Source organism: Chrysemys picta, chromosome 2 (assembly GCF_011386835.1).
Source record: "Chrysemys picta bellii isolate R12L10 chromosome 2, ASM1138683v2, whole genome shotgun sequence".
Lineage (NCBI taxonomy): Eukaryota > Metazoa > Chordata > Testudines > Emydidae > Chrysemys > Chrysemys picta.
In genome coordinates this window covers 262,437,372-262,460,720 of record NC_088792.1, presented here as the reverse complement: position 1 = coordinate 262,460,720, position 23,349 = coordinate 262,437,372, and the positions used below count along the sequence as shown (strand labels likewise).

The 23,349-nt window shown below is 40.0% G+C and overlaps 1 protein-coding gene across 2 annotated transcripts in view; it reads left to right on the top strand.

Moving 5' to 3' along the window:
• The window catches only part of CSMD3 (CUB and Sushi multiple domains 3), a 1,168,516-nt gene that overhangs the window by 231,431 nt on the left and 913,736 nt on the right, over positions 1-23,349 (top strand). For both annotated transcript variants that reach the window (XM_005287288.4, XM_008168301.4), the window contains exon 4: positions 21,771-21,965. In XM_005287288.4, coding sequence (XP_005287345.2) covers positions 21,771-21,965 — 195 coding nt within the window. The remainder of the gene's footprint in view (positions 1-21,770; positions 21,966-23,349) is intronic.

The following is a 23,349-nucleotide window of genomic DNA, read 5'->3' as shown; positions in this document are numbered from 1 at the left end:
TTTTTTTTTTCATTTATTTGTGTACAGACACTTAAGTGTCTCCTGTTTCTATTATTTTACTTCTGCTCAGTGTTTTATTAGTATTAGGAGTCCTCGAACGGTTTAAACCAATATGCAAAATGACTTTTTGAAGAGGAGTGGGTATTGTTCCAAATCCTGGAACACTTGCTGTTTTAATAATTGTTGCACTTTAAAAAGGGCTATGCCAGCAAGACATGACAATGATATTTGAATACTGTAGTTATTTCTAAAAAAGGTGAAATCACAGCTTCTACACATGTCCTGGTGTCTCACTAATCTGATTTTTGCTCTCTTGTGTTGAAAATAAAGTCTTCCCCTCACTAGTGTGACGGTGATCAAAATTATTTTATGCTGAAATTGACATTCTAGTGTAGAACATATAGTATTGCTTTGAATCTATAAATAGGTGGGATTTACATACTTCTTGCACTGAATGAAAATACAATATTCATATTTATCAGAATAAAACATCAGCTACAAAATCCTACTGTTAAACCTCTCTGATCAAGCATGTTTCAAAATGCACCAGTAAAATAATGAAGTATATTTGTCTCAGTTAATTAGCTTGCTCTGCCCGCTTTTGTGAGAAAATGCATTTTGTATAATGAAAAGGGAAAATACTGCCATTCACTGGAAAATAGGTTAGGCTTTATGCAATAAAATGAGCTGTATTATCTTAATTGAACAGTAGAGAGCATCAGTGAGGTAACTATGGCCAGGAGAATAATATAATAGTTCTATATAGAAAAGCAGCAATTAAGAACACAGAAAATGAAATAAAATAAACCATATTTGTTGCACTTAAGATAATCTTATTTTGTCATAAACTTATATTTTCTTTCTGCTTCATTCTCTCACATACTTATTGTAGTGGGGTGGTCACCCCGCTCCGGCCCTGAAGGGGTTAAAGCAGCCCTGGAGAGGGCTGTGGCTGGAAAAAGCTAGGCTGACTGGGGGAAGAAGCCACAGTTGGGGCCACACCCCAGTCAGGCCACAGCTGGGGCCTATAAGAGGGCTGAGGGCCAGAAACAGACACACTCCCTCTCTAGCTTCCTGAGAGAGATGGACCTGGCTGCCTGGGAGCTGAGAAGGGTATCTGAGGTGGAGCAGTGCTGGGGAAGGGCAGAGGGAGCTGGGGAGCTCCAGCCAGGAAAAACCCCAGACTGCAGGCCTTGCCAAAAGGGCCAAATAGGTACTGGGGATGAAGATGGGCAGCCCAGGAATAGGCAGAGGCAGCTGGTCCAACCCCCCTTGCTGATGATGAGTGGTTTACTGACTGCTGTCTGCCCCAGGGAGTGGGGGCTAGATGGTGACTGGCAGTAGCCACTGAGGGAAGGTGGGGATAGAGGGTTGGGGGCTCCCCTGGGAGGGGAGACCCAGAGTCAGAGTGGTTACTGCTGGGGGCAGAACCCTGGTATACAAGAGCACCGGGGTCCAGGAGGGACATGGGAGGCCAATGGCAAGCAAGGCATCAGCTGTCAGAGGGCGCTCCAGAGCTGAAAAAGAGCTAATTCCCTGGACAACCAGCAGGAGGCGCTGTGCCAGTGAGTTATCACCCCGCCACACTTATGTACATGCATATGTACTAGAACATGATATTCTGTTCTTATTGACATGTCCTGCAGGCATCAAAATTATATATTAGAGTGATGCCTCTATCAAACCCAGAGACCAAGCACACTCAAATTATAGGAAAATTTTAGATTCAGAGCCAGTCTCTATTATAGAGATGTTCTGTAAACAAATACAGGGATTATAGGATCATACACTCTGATCCTGCAATCAGTTCCATATGGGTGGTTATTTTGAAGTCAAAGGGACAAGATGGGAAAATCCATCCATGAGGATCCAATTGCAGGTCTGGGATCTTATTTTACAACTGCCATGCTGAATGTGACACAACTTGTTTTGAAAACGGTTATATGGAAACCACAAAAGTCATAGCTAAAATATAAAAACAATATTGCTTAGGAACTCGTATAAGGAGAAAATTGCCTTTGTATACTATAGGTATGAATACTGTAATGTACTTTTATGTTTCCTTTGTTTATCCCTTTAGATTGTAGAATAATTGAGCAATATTTAAAAGAAAAAAATAAATATTTGGACAGAATTAAAATCCACACTTGAATACTTGTATTCCATTCTTGAATTGTTTTTTTTGCAAATGAACCCATCTGATCTTGGAACCTCATGTTGGTAGTGTATTATGCTACTATGGCCCACACTTTCAAATCAAGTAAAAACAATTTCAGTGTATGTCAGCCAATTGTGAGACCTTTGGGGTTAGACTCTTGTCTGTTCAAACAAAAATCAAGCAGGAGCATGTAGATCCCTCTTACAGATGGGTTCCAAATCTGGAATTTAGGAATATTTATCTGGCATCTAAGCAGTAGTCAGGGAATTGTAAACTTTCCAAGAACGCTGGGTTCTTCCATTTACCCAGAGAACGTTCTGATCTGAAGGTTTGGGGCTGCTATCTTTCATTGAGGAATTGTTGGCAGATAAAATATTTGTATCTGTATTTAAGGCCTTTCTTTCTCTTCTCCTATTTCTTTTTTACTCTTACTGCTTGTTATATTACTACAGACATGAAAACTTCCAGTTTTCTTGGGTATCATGTAATGATTTCATGTTCAGGTTTTTTTTAGACGTCTGTATTGTTCATTGTTCATTTTTTTAAAAAATGTTTCATAAGGGTCAATTTACTTGATGTGCCACTTAACACCCACCTAGGTGAAGTTAAAATGCCTAGCAAAAGGTCATTACTATGGTGTCAAAGAGGTGACCTCATTTCCTCTGGATTCCTTGGGTCAAAAGTAAAGGAGTGAAGGCTGAGTTACACACTTGTGTTGTGGGAAAGAGTGTAGACTCTACAGTGTGTAACTAAGCTTTAGAGGAGTGAGGAAAAAGTAGTAATCTCAATCACAGCACAACCTAGTTACGTTTAGTATGGTGAGGAGCAAGTTGTGATGTGGTGCAACTCAGATGCTTTAATAACAGGACAGTTTACACCATCATATATTATCTATTAGAAATCTGAGCATTTTGTTTTGTGAAGGGTGGGATTTTTATATATACACATAGAGTATCTGTATGTGCAGATGCAGTCTGACTTACTATGAGCCTCATTCCAGCTATCCAATACAAGACAGGATTCTTTGCTATTGCCTTATTGGATAGATCCGACTATGGAAGCAACTCTAACATTGTGTGCGCAGTATGGGGAGGGAATTGTGCGGAAATGAAGGCTAGGTGTGTAAAAATATCCTTATTTGTCACATATAACTTGTGACTATTGCAATGACAAATGTTGCCCCTGTTGCATTTCCTGTTGGTTGGGTATATTAGAAGTGAGAGATATTAGTATTGATAGGTTGTATGCAGCTCATCATTGCTTACATCCTATCAATACTAAATACCTGAGCAATATGGAATGCAACGGGGCAACTGCTTGTGACTGTGGCAAGACTTTCACTGAAGTGGAAGATGTTTCACAAGCTGGCATGTTGACTGTGACATGTCACAATCTAGGTGGCATGCTTCAGTGAGGTGAAAGGCAGTCTGACATGCCTTTCACTTTACTGAGAGGCATCCTACTGACACAAACCGCTGCGCTCCCCTGTCACGTTCAGTGAAAGCAATTTTAACGTGGTAATGTAAAATGGAAAGTAAATCTAAATTGCATTCATAACTCATATTAAATTCTAGTTGCATTACTTATTAAATGAAAAATTACTCATCAAAACTGTCAGAAGTGAAAAAGCCATATATCTATGGATGAGTGAATTCCATTGATTGGTTTATGGACCCCAAGACCCCTAGACAGTTCCAGAAATCCGTTTGAAGTCCCTGATTACTGGATTTTACATTTGGATTTCTGAATTAGCAAAAAAAATGTTTAAAATTGCAAGTGGAAAGATAGCTCCCTAATGACTATGCATGTGCAGGGGCTTGTGTGCTATTCTTATTCCAGCAAGTTCAAGGAATATATTGTTCTGTTGAAATGTGCCCCTGATATGCCAGTTTCAGACAGCAGTGTGTGAATAACTGGTCAGATTTCTATAAAACATTTCCAGTTATATCAGGATTTCTACTGTACAAAGATCTCTCCAGATAAAACCATGGCTTGTTTCTCAGGGTCTCAAAGCACATGTTCTATAAGCATGCACATCTATCTTAATAAGCTTCTTAGAGGACGATAATATGCCAACACAGTCACACTTTTGATCACAAGCTTCTGCTAGTGTAGAAATCTATCATAAGGTTATTACTACCATTGTGCAAAAAGCAGTAAGAGATAGGATCCAATGAGAAAAGAGGCAAGTAAGGACAAAACAGAAAGTGGGAGGAATGTGCTGCAACAATTGTAGGCTTCAAGTTCACAAAAACAGTGCTCCAAAATCAGTTGCAAAAGTTGGCCTAACTTTGTTTTATGTAGTAGAAAAATAAAGTTATGTTTTAGTCAAACCTTTCTAACACCACAAACATGTCTCCTGTCCCTGAGTTTAGGACTCTTGAGAACTCACACTATCCAACACATGCAAACACTTTTATTCAACTTTTAAAATCAGAAACAAGACTTCAGTATAGAATTGCTCTTCCTGTCAGTGCAGCATTTCAATACATTGCATGTGAATTGTTCCTCCTTTGGAAGATCCAAATACACCAGGTTTCACTGTCACATTTCCAAAGTAACACATGAAAAATTAGATAAACATTTTTGAACTCAGAACAAAATGTTTTATCCCAGGATATTTTAAATAGAGATTTCCAGGGAGTGAGGACACAGGCAACCATATAGCTGATATTGAGAATGTCTCCCTTTTAAGGATCCTATAGCTATTCTGAATTGCATGAACAGGAGTGTCATATTTAAGACGTGGGACAACAGTCCTAAACATATTTGAAGATTCTTTGCAGGTCCTACCCTTCAGTCTTCTTTTCTCAGGACTAAATATGCCCAGTTTTTCTAATCTTTCCTAATAGGGCAGGTTTTCTTAATTTATATAATTTTTTGTTGCTCTCTTCTGCACTCTCCAATTTGTCCACATCTGTCTTAAAGTGCGGGACGCAATATTGGACACAGTACTCCAGCTGATTCCTCACCAGCGTCTACTAGAGTGGAACAGTTACCTTCTGTGTCTTGCATATGAGCTCCTGTTACAACCCAGAATTATATTAGCCTTTGCTCATATCCACTATAACACCCAGATCCTTTTCAGCAGTACTACTACCTAGCCAGTTATTCCCCATTTTGTATTTGTACATTTGATTTTTCCTTCCTAACTGTGGTATTTTGCACTTGTCTTTATATTTCATCTTGTTGATTTCACACCAATTCTCTAATTATTCAAGGTCCTTTTGAATTCTAATCCAGTCCTCCAAACTGTTTGCAACCCCTCATTCTACAAATTGTATAAGAATCCTCTCCATTCCATTGTTCAGTCATTAATGAAATATTGTATAGTACTGGACTCAGGAAAGACCCATCTAGAATCCCCCTAGCTACATCCTCCCAATTTGACAGCAAATCATTGAAAACCACTCTTTCGGTGATGTTTTTTCAATCTCTTGTTGACTCACCTTATAGTAATTTCATCTACACCATATGTCCCTAGTCTGCCTATGAGAGCACCATGTGGGACAGTTTCAAAAATTTTACTAAAATTGGGATAAATCACGTGTTCTACTTCCCCCATCCACTAGGCCAGTAATGCTGTCAAAGAAGGATATTAGGTTGGTTTGACATGATTTGTTCTTGGTTTTACTTATCACCCTATTATCCTCTAGGTACTTCCCAATTGATTGTTTAATTATTTGTTCAAGTATCTTTCCAAGTATCGAAGTTAGGTTGACTGGTCTATAATTCCCTGTGTCTTCTTTGCTCCCCTTTATAAAGATAGATATCATATTTGCTCTTCTTCAGTCCTCCAGGACCTCATCTGTCCTCTATGAGTTTTCAAACAGAATGGTTCCAAGCTTGCTTCAGCTGTTCCTTAAGTACTCATTGATTAACTTTGTCAGGTCCTGCTGACCTGAGTACCAATAATGTATCTAAATATTCTTAAACTTGTTCTTCTCGTATTCTGGCTTGTATTTCTTCCCCTTTGTTGTTAATATTAATTGTTTTAAGCATCCAGACACTATTAACTTTTTGGGGGAAGATTGAAGCAAAACAGACGTTAAATAGCTCAACCTTCTTAATGTTGTCTGTTATTTGCTCTTCTTCACGCTAAGTAGTGATCAACACTTTCCTTTGTCTTTCTCTTGCATTAATGTGTTAAGAGCATCTTTTTACTGCCTTTTATGTCCCTTGATGCGTGTAACTCATTCTGTGCCTTAAGTGATTTTGTCCCTAGGTGCAATTCTTGTGTATTCATCCTTAGTAATTTGTCCATATTTCCATGTTTTGTAGATTCCTTTTTGATTTTCAGTTCATTAAAGAGCTTCTGATGCCATTTTGGCCTCTTATGAGTCTATGATAGTATGATGAAGTTTGTGACGTAGAGCAGTTGATCTGAATATTGGCAAGACATTGTCAATATAGCAATGTCAATGCCATCTTTACAAGGGTAAACAGTTAAAGGATGACACCTGTCACTGGTGTTTTTATAAAGACTATGGGCAAAATCTGGAAGTCCTTAGCTGGACAAGACTCTTATTTAAATCACCGGGAGTGTTCCTTGAGCAGAGACTGAATAACAACTGGGTAATGACTAAGATCAGTATAAATGTAAGAGAAATATTGTAGCTAATTATAGGGATCAGAGTGTGACTCACTCCTCCATGGGGGCACAATGGGGTAGCAGGGGTAAGGAGTCTCCAACTCCTTTCACCACTATGCATGGGCCAGTCACAAATACACTCCTGGCATTATCCTGAGTAGGTAAAAAAGCTGACTCTTGGGATGGCTACTAGATCCCCCTCTGTACCAACTAGAACGACATTTCAGTTCATAGTTGCTCCTAAAAGTGTCATTACAAAAGCTTATATTTAACATTATATAATTTGAATATTTTATTAATTAGTATTTACAAATAGCTGAATTTCTGTTAATTAAAAACTCATATAGAAAGTGTGTCCATTTCCACTAAATAGAACTCTCAGGGGCATATTTTACCTGCATTCTGCTCAGAATACTGATTGACATTCGTGGGAGCTTTTCGTGCAGAATGACGATTGAATATGAAATTTAAAACATGCTGAAAAATTCAAAGTGGGGTGGGGGGGTTGACCTCAGTGTTTTATCATCATGTATGAAACTAGAGGATGGAGCAGATTATACATAGCTGACTTTCAGCTGGAACATTTATTCTAAAGAGGATTTTGGTTCTGCCAAAACAATATTTACGCTAATTTCTAAATTCTTCTCAGATTTATATATTATGAAATATCAATGGAATGGATAGTTAAATATCTCTATCATATAGTCTAAAAAAATTCCTATTTCCTGTGATTGGGCTGAGTCTCTGCCCTGTCCTCATCAAAGCTTACAGTACATATTCTCTTCTGAGTATTTTCCTATATATCAAATGACTTTTGTTGTTGAGGTTTGCTTCAGCTACAGACCTGGCTGATCATCAGAATTTCCATCCAGCATAAATTCTGATATTTTGACATTTGTTTTCAGCCCACATTGGGATGATAAGTCAGTGTATTGCATTTCTTTTAAGAATGGAAAGTTCTGAAAAAAATTGATTGATATTTACGATAAAACAAAATATTTCAACAGTCCCAAAACAAAACCTTACATTGTGGTTTGTTGAACCAACATGAAGCCCTTAGTTTCAGCTCAATTCAACATAAATATGTGTCTGCCTGAGTTGCCATACTGCTTCAAGAGAAATCTGGTTCAGCTGAATCTTCCAAAGCAGAGCAAAGACCTGCAATTCATCATGTGAGATGTAGTCTTGCTAGTTGATGCCATAGATGAGAATGGGGGCATGACTAAGGCTGCGAGTTTGTTACAGAAGTCACGGATTCCGTGACATTCTGGGACATCTGCAGTGGTTGGTGCGGCTGGCCCGGGGGATGCCTGAGCAGCTCAGGCAGCCCCTGGGCCAGCTGCACCAGCCACTGCTGGAGCAGTCTTGGGCCACCACACCCTCCTCCTCCAGCAGAAGCAGGAGTTTGGGTGTGGAAAGGGGCTCAGGGCTGGATGTTGGGTCACAGGAGGGGGGTGAAAGCCCTGGGCAACACTTACTTCAGGGGGCTGCCCGGAAGCGGTGACATGTCCTTCCTCAGCTCCTAGGTGCAGCCACAGCCACATGGCTCTGCGTGCTGCCTCCACCCTCAGGCACTGCCCCCACAGATCCCATTGTCCCGTGATTAAAACGTAACCTTAGGCATGAGGTATCCAACTGCAGCATCCATTAGGCACTGTTGCAGCTCAGGAAGACATAGATTAAGGTCTAGACAACCCAAAATGAAATATTTCAGTTCAGTTCAAAAATTTGAAATATTTCAATCCAGGTCAACCTAAACTAACTACGTTGTTTAGATTTTCTTGATGGATTTTTTTTTTTTGACAGGTTTCAGAGTAGCAGCCGTGTTAGTCTGTATCCGCAAAAAGAAGAACAGGAGTACTTGTGGCACCTTAGAGACTTATGCTCTAATAAATTTGTTAGTCTCTAAGGTGCCACAAGTACTCCTGTTCTTTTTTTTTTTTTTTACTCTTAGCAACATAAAAATATTCCCATAGAAAATTCTGATTTTGTGGAAACTGTATTTTCTGCTGAAAAAAACATTTCAACACAAAATTTGTAACCAACTCTAATTAGTACATATTCTTTTTCATTCACCGAAATATGTTTCTGTTATTGTATCAGTTGCTTTGGTGGAAAGTCTCTGTGCCTTCCAGACCAAGGTCTCGTAACCCAAAAAGAGAGCTGGTGGGAAAATGACAATTTCCAAGTTATTTTCCTTTCAAAGTGTTCAAAACTGACCATTTTTTTCATTTTTAATCTTTTTGAGAATTTAATTTTTTTTTCAAAATATTTGTAACAAATGTTATCAAAATAGTTATCAACATTTTTCTTTTTCAGTAAATTAAAAAGTTCAGTGACCATTTCCATAATGTTTTAGATAAAAGTATTAGAACAAAGCAGTTTTTAATGAAAAACTAAGGTTTTGTTTGTTTGTTTTTGCTTTTGAAAAAAGAAAACCGTGTTTTTTGGGAAAAAAGTCATAATCTATAAGAAAACTTCTTGATGGAAATTTTTTCATAAGCTCTACTTGTGATACATCTCAGTACAGAATTAAAATAAATGAGTATCCTGAGGCATATATTTAATTGAATCTAGTGAAAATTAAGAAAAACAATTTTATTGCATGATGACTATCACAGTTGAATCTAGTATCAGAGGGGTAGCCGTGTTAGTCTAAATCTGTAAAAAGCAACAGAGGGTCCTGTGGCACCTTTAAGACTAACAGAAGTATTGGGAGCATAAGCTTTCGTGGGTAAGAACCTCACTTCTTCAGATGCACTTGCACTTCAATCTGAAGAAGTGAGGTTCTTACCCACGAAAGCTTATGCTCCCAATACTTCTGTTAGTCTTAAAGGTGCAAACAGGACCCTCTGTTGCTTTTTACAGTGGAATCTGGAATCCTTAAATGCCACTTCTTCTGAATTCCTGTTGTCCAAAACAGGGTCATATCAATAACCTTTCTTTAACTTCACATTTGTCTTATGTTTGACATCTGTACATATAAACACACAGCTCACCTATCGATCTGTTCCACAGGAAGAATTCTGATTATATTTAATGGAAGTTCTGTGTAGGGAGTGCCTCCAGGACTGAGTTCTTATGCACTGAAATCTTCAGCACATACCAGCCACTTTCTCTATTTAGCCAATGACTGCACCACACTTTTAAGCAGGAGGGGTTGTCTGGCTAGCCAAATGAAGGGAACTGCTTTCTGACTTGGTGGGGGAGAGATGAAAACTGCTGCAAATGGGTCAGCGTGGGCACTGACTCATCCCCTGGGAATGAAGCGTTTAAAAGGGGCAGCCCTGTGCCTCAGCCCTCCCTTTTACACAGAGCAGGCTGAGGCCGCACCACCCTCCCTCTCCTTTAGGTGGTAAAATATCAGGTTTGGTCAAGACTTGCTGTGAGCATTATGCTAACAGCCCCTTTGTTGAGTGGGTACGCCATAGGAAAGATATACAGTGACCAGATAAATGGCTTGGAAAAGGACTTAAAAAGAGGTGTTCATTAAAGGAATGAATATGGGGAGGGGGAGGACTCCTATGTTTGTTATGGCAGGGAGCCAACCCCCCCATTATTATAGCCCATCTTAACCCTCCTATGGGGGCTGTAGTGGTAAGGTCCCAGTAATGGATTTGCTGGAGGGACCTGGATAGAAGAAGAGGGGGAACTGGTGGAAGCCCCCCCTGTAATTAGGGAATCATAGAATATTAGGGTTGGAAGGGACCTCAGGAGGTCATCTAGTCCAACCTGCTGCTCAAAGCAGGACCAATTCCCAATTTTTGCCCCAAATCCCTAAATGGCCCCCTCAAGGATTGAGCTCACAACCCTGGGTTTAGCAGGCCAATGCTCAAACCACTGAGCTATCCCTCCCCCCATAAACAGGGGATTACCTGCACTGTACACTTTTATCTGCCGGGTAGTTTCATCTAATAATAAAGTTGTTGCCTGATCAGGACCGGCTCCAGGCACCAGCTTACCAAGCAGGTGCTTGGGGCGGCCACACCAGAGAGGGGCGGCACGTCCGTCTCTTTGGCAGCAATTCGGCAGTGTGTCCCTCACTTCCGCTCGGAGCGAAGGACCTCCTGCCAAAGTGCCGCAGATCGCGATTGCGGCTTTTTTGTTTGTTTGTTTGTTTTTTGTTTTGCAAGGGGGGGGATGGCTGCTTGGGGTGGCAAAAACCCTGGAGCCGGCCCTGGGCCTGGTTAAACCCATGCAAAATGTCTCCTGTCCTTCTTTCGGTATAGCCAGATGAATCTTCAATTATCTAAAATCATTGCATGTCCCTCACTGAATTCAGATAAGCTAGGGTTCCACTATTCATATCATAGATTCAGGAGATAGTAGAACACGTGTTTCCAAATATAAAAAAGCATACACTATAGAAGAAGTAGCTTCGATTTCATTTATGTGCAGAGGGCCAGCACCACAGCTATATACCTCTTAAATCCCACTTAAACTCTAATGGGGATTGCATGATACATTGATTTTAGGCTAACCTCTGCCCAGGGGAGAATTACACCCTTATGTTGTAAAGCTCCAACACTTTCATAGAAAACAGTGAGATGAAAAAACTTGTGGATACTGGCATATCTAGCTTCCTCTTTTAGCTCAGAATTTGCATATCCCATATCACCACAACAAGTAACTTCTTAAATTTGAAATATACATTATTTATTTCTGGGTATGCAACCATATATCAGCTTTAGTGACTGTCCTAAAGAACAGACTCTATGGAACATAAAATATTTATCTACATATGTATGTGTGGTTTAGAAGGTTTGCTTTCAGAGTTGATCAGGCTTTTTCAGTGCATCATGCCTAATAAAGAAGAGAAAGATTAATTAAATTCAAGTAAATAAATTATTACATCTGCTGGATGCAATTCGAATTTACAGTATGTTCAAAGTCCCTGTTCAGGCATCTTTAACTAACTGGTTGGTTGATTAATTAATTATCTGTGCTTGAGACTCAATACCGTATATCGAGTGAAAAGTTGTAATTTGTACCAGTTTGTTTAGTCTTTTTAGTTCTTACTAGATGGGAGGTTTTTTGACAATAAACAATGGATTTTTTTGCCAGATCTCATAAAGATTTACATTTGTATTGTGTAAATTAGACCAAATTGAATTTAGTGATTCTTAAAGGTTTCTTCCCAGTTCTATGATATGTCAACTAATATAATTGTTTTGATTATTAATATTTGAATAATCTAGAGAGCCACCAGGCAATGGATGTAATAGGGTATGTTTTTCTTGTAAATAAAAAAAACTGGAACATGATAAATTAGCTTGTGTATAATGAATTTCAAACAGGTGTGATTTTATAAAATAGTTTTACAAGTGTTATTGTCAATGAGATTTGACATTCACCATGTCACAACTTGTATTTGTTTTGTGTGTGTATTTAAATAACCAGATTGTGGAGTATTGCTTTGAATGGGGATTTTACTGGTTGCCACAGTTGTTTCAAGACCCTCAACAACAAAGGGTCATGAAGGGCTAGGTTGCCTTAATGTAGTAACAGGTGATCCAATACAAGGAAATATCCCCTGTTTTAGGAGAGAGGGGAAATTTTTTAATACAGTTTCATCCCCTGATTTTAGATATGCTGCATGATAACACCTAAGTACAGTACTATGATGTGGGTGTGAAATACCTTAGATATGTAGCTTTTAACATAATTGTCAAAATCCAGTAGTATTCTGACCTTTTCATGGCTTCCTCTTAATTTCTGGATACAAATATGTTGTGTATTTTAATCTATTACTGCATAAAGCTTTATATGATTTGGGACAAGATTAGTTTTGAATGGATCCCTCTTTTTAAAAGTTGAGGTCAAGGCAGTACTTAAATTGATCAGAAAAAGGGGGGAGGGAGTCCGTCATAACCCCAGCCAAGTAAAATTTGCACTTGATACACACAATTCACAATTTCTTTTATACATATATCACATAATTGCATGCAGTCTTAGCTAATTAAGCTGTTTATACGTATTTATTGTTGTGCTTAAATGAGCCAGCATGTCTCATACAAATTATTGAAACAAAATACATCCTGTGAGTTTGGGGGATAGGACATCTGGGGGGTTCAATTACTTCCAGTGTGGTTGGGGTCTCTCTGGAGATATGGGGCTGGAGGTACAGTGAGATTCATTGGGGTTGTGGTCTCCCTGGAGATAGGGGGTTCAAGATGCAGTGAGATTCACTAGGATTGGAGTCTCTAACGATAGGGGGCTGGTGGTTCAGTGAGATTTGGTGGGTTTCGGGACCTCCTTCTGGGATTTGAGGGCTGAGGGGTGCAGAGATTCAATGGGATTGGGGGTCTCTCTGGGATTTTGGGGTCTCTGGAGATAGAGGGCTGACATGCAGTGAAATTAAGTTTGATTGAGGATTTTCTCTAAGTATCGGAAGTGAGATTCAGTGATTTGGGGTCTCTCTGGGGATATGAGGCTGGGGGTGCAGTCACATTCATTGAGAATTGGGGTCTAGCTGGAAAAAGGTGTAAGGGGTGAAAAGGGTTGGGGGGTCTCCCTTGGGAGTTAAGAATGAAATTACAATAGATTGGGGGTGTCTCTTGGGGGGATTAAGAGGGCAGTGACAATGGGGTAAAGGTATTTCTTGAAGTTGGGGTGAAGTGACGGTTGGGGGGCTGTGGTTCTCTTGGGAGGGGTGCAAAAAGACCTTGGGGCCCATTTCAGGGGTGCAGCCTCTGCTGTCCCGTCCTCTTTCCTCCTCACTTCTACCCTGTCACTAGAAAGTGCTGGGTGGCTGGTTCCATGCCCCCTGTGGCTTCTTTTGGCCACTCCCAGGCTTCTAGACTGCACCTGGCCAGGTCCCTCCAGAGCTGCTACATCAGCTGCTCCCCAAGCTCCACTTTGCTCCCCCCCAGGATGGGCTGACAGGCCAATGCATGGGTGGTGCTGGTCCATAGGGGAGTAGAGTGGTGTCTTGGGAGCTGTATGTGGTAGCAGCACTGGTAGAAGCAATATGTCCCTCAGCAATCGCCTTTGAGCTTAAAAAAACTCCCATGTCTGTAACTCCTCCTCACACATACATACACACTTTAAACACTGGATCAAGGTGGCTGAGATAGAGGGGTTTCAAAGGCAGACAACAGTGATCAAGGCCATAAAAAAATCTCTTATGGAGACAGATTGAAAAGTTTGGCCTTGTTTCCATTAGAATGGATAAAAATACGGAAGGACATGATAAAAGTATGGAAAATAATGAAAGGTATAAAGAAGATAGATCAGGAGTGTCACAATGTTCGGGGTAACTGCATCTTTAACTCCTGTTCCATGGTCTTCTCTGTGCTCTGGTCTCTAGCATTCATCTCTCTCTGGACAGGGACCCAAGTCCCCCTTCTTTCTGACCAGGGGCGTTTTAGGCTGCAGTCCACTTGCACTTCACTGTGATTATTCTAAGCAGATCTGACAAACGGACAGATTTAAACTTACTCGTTAGTTTCTCTCCAAGGACAATGTCAATGATAGAACAGTGACCCAAACTGTTCTTTCAAAGCAGAGCATATTTATTTAAAGACAAAAGCCTACAGAGAAAACATATAAAACAATAAAAGATCTAGACACATACTGAACATATGAGAAGTGACCCATCAGCCCTATAAGGACCTGGCAGATTAAAGCCCTTCCAACTCCTAAAGAGGGTTGGGTCTTCCCTTGGACTAAAGAGCAGTCCATTTGTTGAAACTCTCTCAGTTCAAGCTTGCTCTTTGTATCCCTAGTCCTTTCATTATGTCTTGCCTCTACTCTGGGACTGTCTTGAACCAGGATATGCAAGCCGTCCCAAGGGTGGTACTTCTCTGGAGCTGTTGCAGTCTTGGCCATTTGGCCTAATCATTCCCAATTATTTTTAGTTCCAGGAGGTGCTGTGGTAACCTTCCTCTCATGGACTAGAATACAATTCCCTTTTCCATGCAGTTGCAATATCTATCAACAGGAGCTTCTTCTCATAACACAAGAACAAGGGGACAGTCAATGAAATTAAAATATGGCAATTTAAAAACTGGTAAAAGGAAATACTTTCCCCCACTACATTAGAATGTGGACAATTGGGGTGTCATTAAGCCAAGAATTTAGCAAGTTTAAAAACAGGACTGGAAACTTATATGGAGAAAAGTATTCAGAACTGTAATAATTAGCTCACAAACATTTGGTCAGGGATATTAGATTCGGGTTTCAGGTTATAAAACAATGTCTATAAGGGATTAGAAGCAGGGGTGCTGGAACAATTTGTACAGTGGGGTGCTGAGAGCCATTGAACCAAACCATAAACCCTGTATATGATGGAAACCACTTCAAGCCGGGGGGTGGGGCAGCACCCCCAGCATCTATGATCAAGCGCAATATGGGAAGCAGATCTGTTTACGGAAGGCAGATTGGTTTACTACAGGATTCTTGCACCTTCCTCTGAAGCATTTAGTGCTGGCTACAGTCAGAGACAGGAAAATGGTCTAGGTGGACCTCAGGTGTTTTCCTGTATGGCATTTTCTATGTTCCTATCAAATGAGGAACTCAAGCCAACAGTCCCTGGATTTAAATGTAGTACTGCATTGCCATTGAGACACCCTCAGCTCTGAAATTTGCTTCTCTGATTGTCTGAAACAGCTATGTTTGTTGATCATCCTTCTTAGGGTTTTACCAGGGGAAGGAGTTGGGTGGGTTGGTGGCTAATTACATCCACCCAGAGGTTTGGTATTAGGCACATATTATAAATATTAAAATAAATGCTGCCTACAGAAAAAGACAAGACTAATGCACTTCCCAGATGAATTACCCTTAAATTGCCATGCATTTTTATTTGTTCCAAATAAAAAAAACTCAAAGAAGTGACAAATTTATTAGCAATTTCACAATTGCATTATTATCCAATGTTAGTACAAAATTGTTTGAAGCGGAGGGGAAAGAAAACTTGATTTATCATTAGCCATTTTCTCAGTATTAAAAATGAAATGGAGAAGGCCAGGTAATTTTGGAGTAGTGCCATGTAATAATGCAACTGGAAAACTGACTACTTACGGGAAAGAGAATTTTTTTTTAAATTAAGTCATTAAAATATAATAATAGTTTGTGAGAGCACATTCTATTCTGATAGCAATACTAGGTGAATGGTATTCAGGATGAAGGGCGTCATTATAAGCAGTGATTATTGTGGGCATAGCTCTAATATTTCATTTTTCTTTTTAAAGGGTAAGGGCTTCCCTATACCTTGCCCTTACTCTATTATTTGCAGATCCTTTCAGACAGTTGTGCTGAGGGTGCTACCATACCCTCTGGCTTGAAGTAGTAATAACAAACACCAAATGCATGATTTCCATGGTTTCCATCATCAGCACCCCCTCTATAAAAATTGTTCCAGCACCCTTGCTTTCAGGGAGCATTATAACCCAGATTTCCAAAAGTGTTCAGTTTGTTGGGTAAATCCAACTGAACACAGTATGTACAGTGACCCTTGTGACGGGTTGGATCACAGAAACCCCCTTGGGAGCTGCCACCCGATGTGCAAAGACTACCCCTGCTTCTGCTTTCCCTGCCAGCTCAGGACTCCAGCACCCTGTCTTGCTGAGCCAGACACTCCCGTCTGGCTCCAGACACAGATCCAGGGTCTGAATCTCCTGTCCCAAAGCTGCAGGTTACCTAAAAACAGCTTACAGTAGTGTGCTTGTCTTCAGCACTCAGATGCCCAACTCCCAATGGGGTCTAAACCCAGATAAATCCGTTTTACCCTGCATAAAGTTTATGCAGGACAAACTCATAAATTGTTCGCCCTCTATAACACTGATAGAGAGATATGCACAGTTGTTTGCTCCCCCAGGTATTAATACATACTCTGAGTGAATTACTAAATAGAAAGTGATTTTATTAAATACAGACAGTAGGATTTAAGTGGTTCAAAGTAGTAACAGACAGAACAAAGTAAGTCACCAAGCAAAATAAAACAAAATGCGCAGATCTATGCCTAATCAAACTGAATACAGATAATTTCCTCACCAGTTCCAGAATGCTCCCTTTTACAGGCTAATCTCCTTTTAGCCTGGGTCCAGCAATCACTCACACCCCCTGTAGTTACTGTCCTTTGTTTCAGTCTCCTTCAAGTATCCTGGGGGGGGGGGGGGGGGTGGAGAGGCTCCTTCTTTAGCCAGCTGAAGACAAAATGGAGGGGTCTCCCCTGGGTTTAAATAGACTCTCTCTTGTGGGTGGAGACCCCCCTCCTCCCTCCTCTGCAAAGTCCAGCTCCAAGATGGAGTTTTGGAATCACCTGGGCAAGTCACATGCCCCTGCATGACTCAGTCTTTACAGGCCGACGCCATTGTCCACATGGCATCTTGCATGTCTCCAGGAAGACTTCTCATGTGGATTGGAGCATTCCAAGATGCATTGTTCCCCAAGTGTCTCTTGATCAGGTACTTAACCTGGCGCATTCCTTCCTAAAGAAGCTGACCAAATGCCTCACAAAGCTTACTTAGAAATCAGGCAAGCATACAGCCCATATTCTTAACCTCGAGTAGAAAATGATATATATGTACAAATTGGATGAATAGATATAGTAGACCATAACCTTTACGGAGATGTGTTACATGGCACAGGCAGCACAAAACATATTCCAGCTATGTCATCCATACATTTATAAGCACCCCCACCCCATAAAGCCTTATGGGGTACACTGTCACAACCCTAATGTCCAGGAGACCTGTATATGGTTGCAAATTAATTAAAATAACACCCAAGGAAGTATTAGAATCATAGGATGAGATTCCCTACCCTGCTCTGACCTCTTTACATCACCAAAAAATGGCTGCAATGAGAAAAAAAGGGGCCTATAACCCCAGTTCCAGCTGTGAGAGGATTGCCCCAGAGAAGGAATTGCAGAAGACAACTGTTAGGCTGTCTTCTGAGGACACTTTCACGAACCTTGACAACAAGACAGAGGATAGAAGAGTCTTGTTAGGGTGGGGCCATAGCATTGTGGAGATTGTGAACGGCAAGGCTCCCATAACTCAGACAGGCCCCTGGGCTGTTACACAAGGGGCTTCAGAGCTGGCCAGGCTCAGGAGGGCACAAAGAAGCCTCCTTAGCCCCCTTGCTGGTTGTGAGTTGTGTGGTGTAGCATAGGATCTCACCCATAATATTTAGAGATGGAAAAGAGCCATTATGTCATCCAGCACACCACCTTGCCAATGCAGGATTGTTCCCTTACAGTAAATAATATTATGTCACCGTATTTTTAAAAGTCCAGTAGGATGACATATCCACCACTGCCTTGGGGTGACAATTCCATAATCTATTAGCTCTTACTGTCAATATATTTCCGGCTTATATGCAGCTTACACTCTCCTTTTCTTAATTGAATCCAATTACTAGTTATACTTCTCTGCTCCATACTTAATCATTCCTCTCCATCCTTGGTGTAACAACACTACTCCTATATGCAGACTCTTGTCTTGTTCCTTTGTATATATTGCTTAGGCAGATTACATGCATTTAGATCTTTTCATCTTTGTCCTTAAATCAATTACTCTAGGTCTCTGATCACTTTTGTTGATCTTCTCTGAACTCCCCACTAATCTGTCAATAATTTTCTGATCATATAGTGCTGAGAATATAACTCAATATTACAGATTTACTGGATGGCAGTTGCTACAACTGCTTGTTTTTTTCAACTTTTTGGGGGTCGGGGCAAGGTGATGCTGGTTATGGATAAGGTTCTTTGGCTTGAGTTGTTTATTATAGTGAAAATAGTATGAGTCAGATTTTCAACTGGTGTAATTTCGCACAGTTTCATTGGAGTCAATAGAGTGATGTTGATTTTATGCTTGCTGAGTTTCTGGCTCATAACATTAGCTTTTTATCCAGTTCTCTTGTTCCTCCCCCTTTCACCAGAAATGTTCCAAAATAATTGACAATGAATTAATGTATTCATGAATTCCCACACTACTTCCCACCATACTGAAATGAATATCATTCAGACTTGCTGATTGATGCATTATCATTTTTCCACATGTTTTCATACCAATTTTTTATTAACAACAATAGTGTCAATATGTTCACTTCTTCACAATTGCCCATCATTCTGTTCCATATTCTTCTCATTAAAGACAGGTTGTAAAAGCAGTTCAATGGGTTAACCATTCCTGAGACATTTGTTTTATATTTCTCTCCTTTATTAGCAGTCCTTCTTTCTCGCTGGTATTTCTTATTTTTCCTTCTATATTTGCAAAACTCCTTCTTATTCCTCTTATTCCGTTTAGTTTTCATCATTTCATGCTACTCTTCTGCTGCCTTAATCTTTATCCTAGTAGTCATTAAGTGATTCTGTGTATTATTATTTGGTTCCCCTCCCTTGTTCATTTCCAGTACAAGTCACTTTTTATCATGAGTTTTTTGAGCGATCTCTGTGGAAAACACATTGCCTGCTGCCTGCTTTTTTATCTCTTGAGGAATTGTAGTCTGTTGTATTTTAATTATTGTCTTTTTTTTAATGATGCACTATGTTTTCATGCTCATGGATTGTAAATATATAATTCCAGCACACAGTATTCACTCCTTTTTATTAATACTTCCACATTTGCTTCCTTCAAATCTAATGTGCTTATATACCTGTGTATTATTGCTCACTATGTTGAATTCAGGTAGTTCATAGTCACTAACATATCAAATTTCCATACTGAACCTTCCTTTGTAATCTGTTTTTCCCTATTGGAAAGAAGTAGTTGCTGGATGACTGCTCTAGCTGGAGCTCAAGGAATGTCTAATATTTATGATAATTTGTATATTTATGATGCCATAATAGTTTGTATGTATAGATATATTACCAAAGCACTTTGTTATGCTCACAGCAAACAAACAGAGACATTTGATAAAACCAAAAAATACTCTTGCTGGAAGGAACACTACTTTATTCCTTAGAATTCAATATGTTAACATACAATCACTCCAAAACAGAAGGAGACGAAGCAGGCTGCTTTCTAAAACAGAGAGGCACACTCAACCTTACTCAAGACTGTCTGTCCACTGACTGATTGTGGCTAGGCCAAGCTTGCATGCTTCCCTACAGAGCACTTAGTGTGGAAACCGGACAAGTAAAAATCCCCGTTCTTGAAGTGATAGTTGAAAGCATGAAAGAGGGTCAATTTATGAATTTGCCAGGGTGCAATTTTTTTTTTTTAATTCAGATTTTTAAATCTGAAATCAAACTAACTTGGTTTGACATTTGAATAAGTGTTAATAGTGTAACCCCTGTTTTTTAAGTCCTGGGAGTATTAGCTGACTAGTTTTAACATTGGGTTCTTATCAGGTCAGCTTTTAACTTGAACAGTATTTTTCTTATAGGGACACTTGCTTATTCTTAACCAACCAACAATGTATTAATTTACCCAGCACCACATTAGTATACAATCTACAGTTCACCACTCAGGTGTAGACACAACCAATGTTCTAGGTGTGAACACACACAGTACAGTCTTATAAGTAATTTCCACAGACTAAAGTTGAGGTTCATCAGTTATATCAAAGAGCAAAGGAACAATGCAAATTACCAAGACTTCTTATTACATTTACTTGTGATCATAAATTCTTAATTTCTGACATATATATGACATCTCGAAGGATGCGCTTGTCTTTAAGGCACTGAGTATGGTTACTACCCTTTGATTGGACTGGTCCAAAAAAGAAAAGTTTAGCATATTAAAAGCAATTGCTTGACGTTATTGTTTTCAATCCATTTTAGGCTACTCTGCTTGGACTTAGCATGGAATTAAGTTATAAAATATGGTTATTTAATGCCAAGTGGATGCTCAGATTTTTAGCTCTTAGTTTCTCTGCTGCTTCCACTGGTATTCAGTAGAGAACACTGGTGTATAACAAATTTATGTAATCCTTTTCCATCAGAGGCTTTTTAAGTTTGATTCCTTTCAAGGATTGTTTCACTAATATTTCATTAATAGCACCCACTCTTAATTGGGATCCCCGCTTTTAAGCATTTTATCTTAATATTTCAGTTATACTCTGTTTTATATCTTCCAACATGCCTTTGTCATTGTGTCAGATAATTTCTATTACTTCCAAAGTCAACAACTATTTACAATGAAAACCAACAAAATCCCTTATAATCTTCTAATTTTGAAAGACATACTACAGATATTCTTTGATCGTACATAAGCATTTCACATTATTTATAGAATGATGTAGCTCTGACTCACAAGGCAAGCAAATGTGCAGCTCCTAATTTGGGGTGAAAGACAGATTATCCATGGTATATTTGATTTACAAGGAAAACAATGTATAGTTTATAATTTGGGGTGAAAACACGTGTCTTGGATTTCTTGGGGTAACTGTTTACCTAATTTGATCTTCCATTTTACAGCCAATCATATCTAATTTGCTTAATTTGAAGCTTCCCCACCCATCTTTTAATCCACTCCTTGTGCAATGAGCCACTTTGCATAGGAAGTCAATATGTTACTCTTACTTGGTAACTTAGATTTCTTTTTAGATAAGTTGGGAGGGCGAAAGAGGTTTTATCCATATGGAAATTATGAAAGAGTCTTGCCTAGGTGATTAACAGTACTCTCATTTAGCCATTTTAGTTTCTGTTCTTGGGGAGAGGAACTCCCAACTTTGGCTGATCTCTGGGTCCTTAAAGAAAGTGTCTCACATGATATGAACCAATTTGTTATTTTTTTTATTTCTTAGGTGGATCCTATTTTGGGATAAACAGAGGTTGATAGCTTTTCTAATTTTTGAGGGCCAGAAGGAATCAGTAGTTATTAATCATCCAAGGCATACCTGTGCTATATATCCCTTACATAGCTTGAAATTCCAACACCGTTCTCAATATACCACCCACTCAAAGGGCCAAATCAGCACAGGGGAATTATTGTGTTAAGTTGTACCAACACACATGAAGACACATCCCTGCCCCTAAATGGTCACAATTTACTTTTACAAATTGTTAACACAGTATAGACAGTGATTTATATAAATATAATAATAAAATAAATACATATTTTTCCCTTACAGAGTTACAGAGTAGTTCTTGTGGCAATCCAGGAGTTCCACCAAAGGGTATCTTGTCTGGTACGAAATTTGATGTTGGTGATAAAATCCGCTACAGCTGTGTAACTGGATACATTTTGGATGGCCACCCTCAGCTTACCTGCATAGCTAACTCAGTGAACACAGCATCGTGGGATTTCCCAGTTCCTATCTGCAGAGGTAAGGAATGCTATGATAATCTTTCTTTAAGTATTTAATGTACATTTATGAGTTGAAGCAACTTACTTTTTCTCTAAAATAAATGTAATAATTTATTTATCAGTTTTACTGTATGCACCTCCTAATTGTTCTGCCAATTCTGTTTTTAAAACCTAGTTTTCCCCCCTTTTACAATAGATGAAAATGATAGAATTCTGAACTAGACACTTAGTGTTAGATTATGAATATGACTGATGTGGCCACACAGGGAAATAACCAAAAGAATTTGGGAGTGGGCTGGGGCTCTAACAGGGCCGGCTCTGGCTTTTTTGCCACCCCAGGCAAAAAAGCCTCCCGCCGCCCTCTCCCCCCCAGTGCGGCAGGGGAGGGCGACAAGCCCGGCCGCGGGCCGCTCTCCCCAACCGTCCGGAGCGCCAGGGGGAGGGCGGCGAGTCCGCCGCGGCTCCGCTGGCGGCCGGAGCGCCAGGGGGAGGGTGGCGAGCCCGCCGCGGCTCTGCTTTCCCCGGCAGCCAGAGCACCAGGGGAGGGTGGCGAGCAGGCCGGGGCTCCGCTCTCCCCGGCGGCCGGAGTGCCAGGGGAGGGCGGTGAGCCCACTGCGGCTCTGCTCTCCCCGGCGGCCAGAGCCGGAGCACCGCGCCGCCCCCCTCCAGGTGCTGCCCCAAGCACAAGCTTGGTGGGCTGGTGCCTGGAGCCTGCTCTGGGCTCTAAACATTGCAATTTCCCTCTGTGGGTATGAGATGGGAAGTCGGACAGCATTGCTGAGCATGAGGAGGAAGTAAACCACACCCTACAAAAGGATTCAGTAATTTACTTTCCTCTTGAAGTAAGGGGAAGATGGAAGAAATTATGACCATGACCATGTACTTATGCACAGTGAATGCTGAACATTACATAGGTGGTTAGTTATAAAGTATCAATCTAGTTTCTATTATACAAATTCCACTTCACATTTGGAAAACTGTCACCAATTGCAAAGTACAGTTAGGAGAATAATTTTCCAAAATATTTCTATATTGGCATAAATTATGTCATAACTACAACAAATAATGTACCATCATATGACAGGACTGCACATTTCCTGAAGAAACTATTGACCTTTTTATTTATTTATTTTTATTGGTACATTATACTTACACTGACTGAGAATCATCATTTCTTCAGATCTGCTTCATGGAACATTTGGTCACAGTCTTTTGAAGATATCTGTGCTTCAAGGGTCCAATGCTGCACCTAATAAAGTTAATGGGAGTCTTACCATTAACTTCAGTGGGAGCAATTTATCACACAAGTTATCAATTAGCTACATCTACTAAATGAAGTTCAAAGGCAGAAAACGGAAAAAAAATAATTTCTGTAAGCTTACATATCTGTTAATTTTACTCAT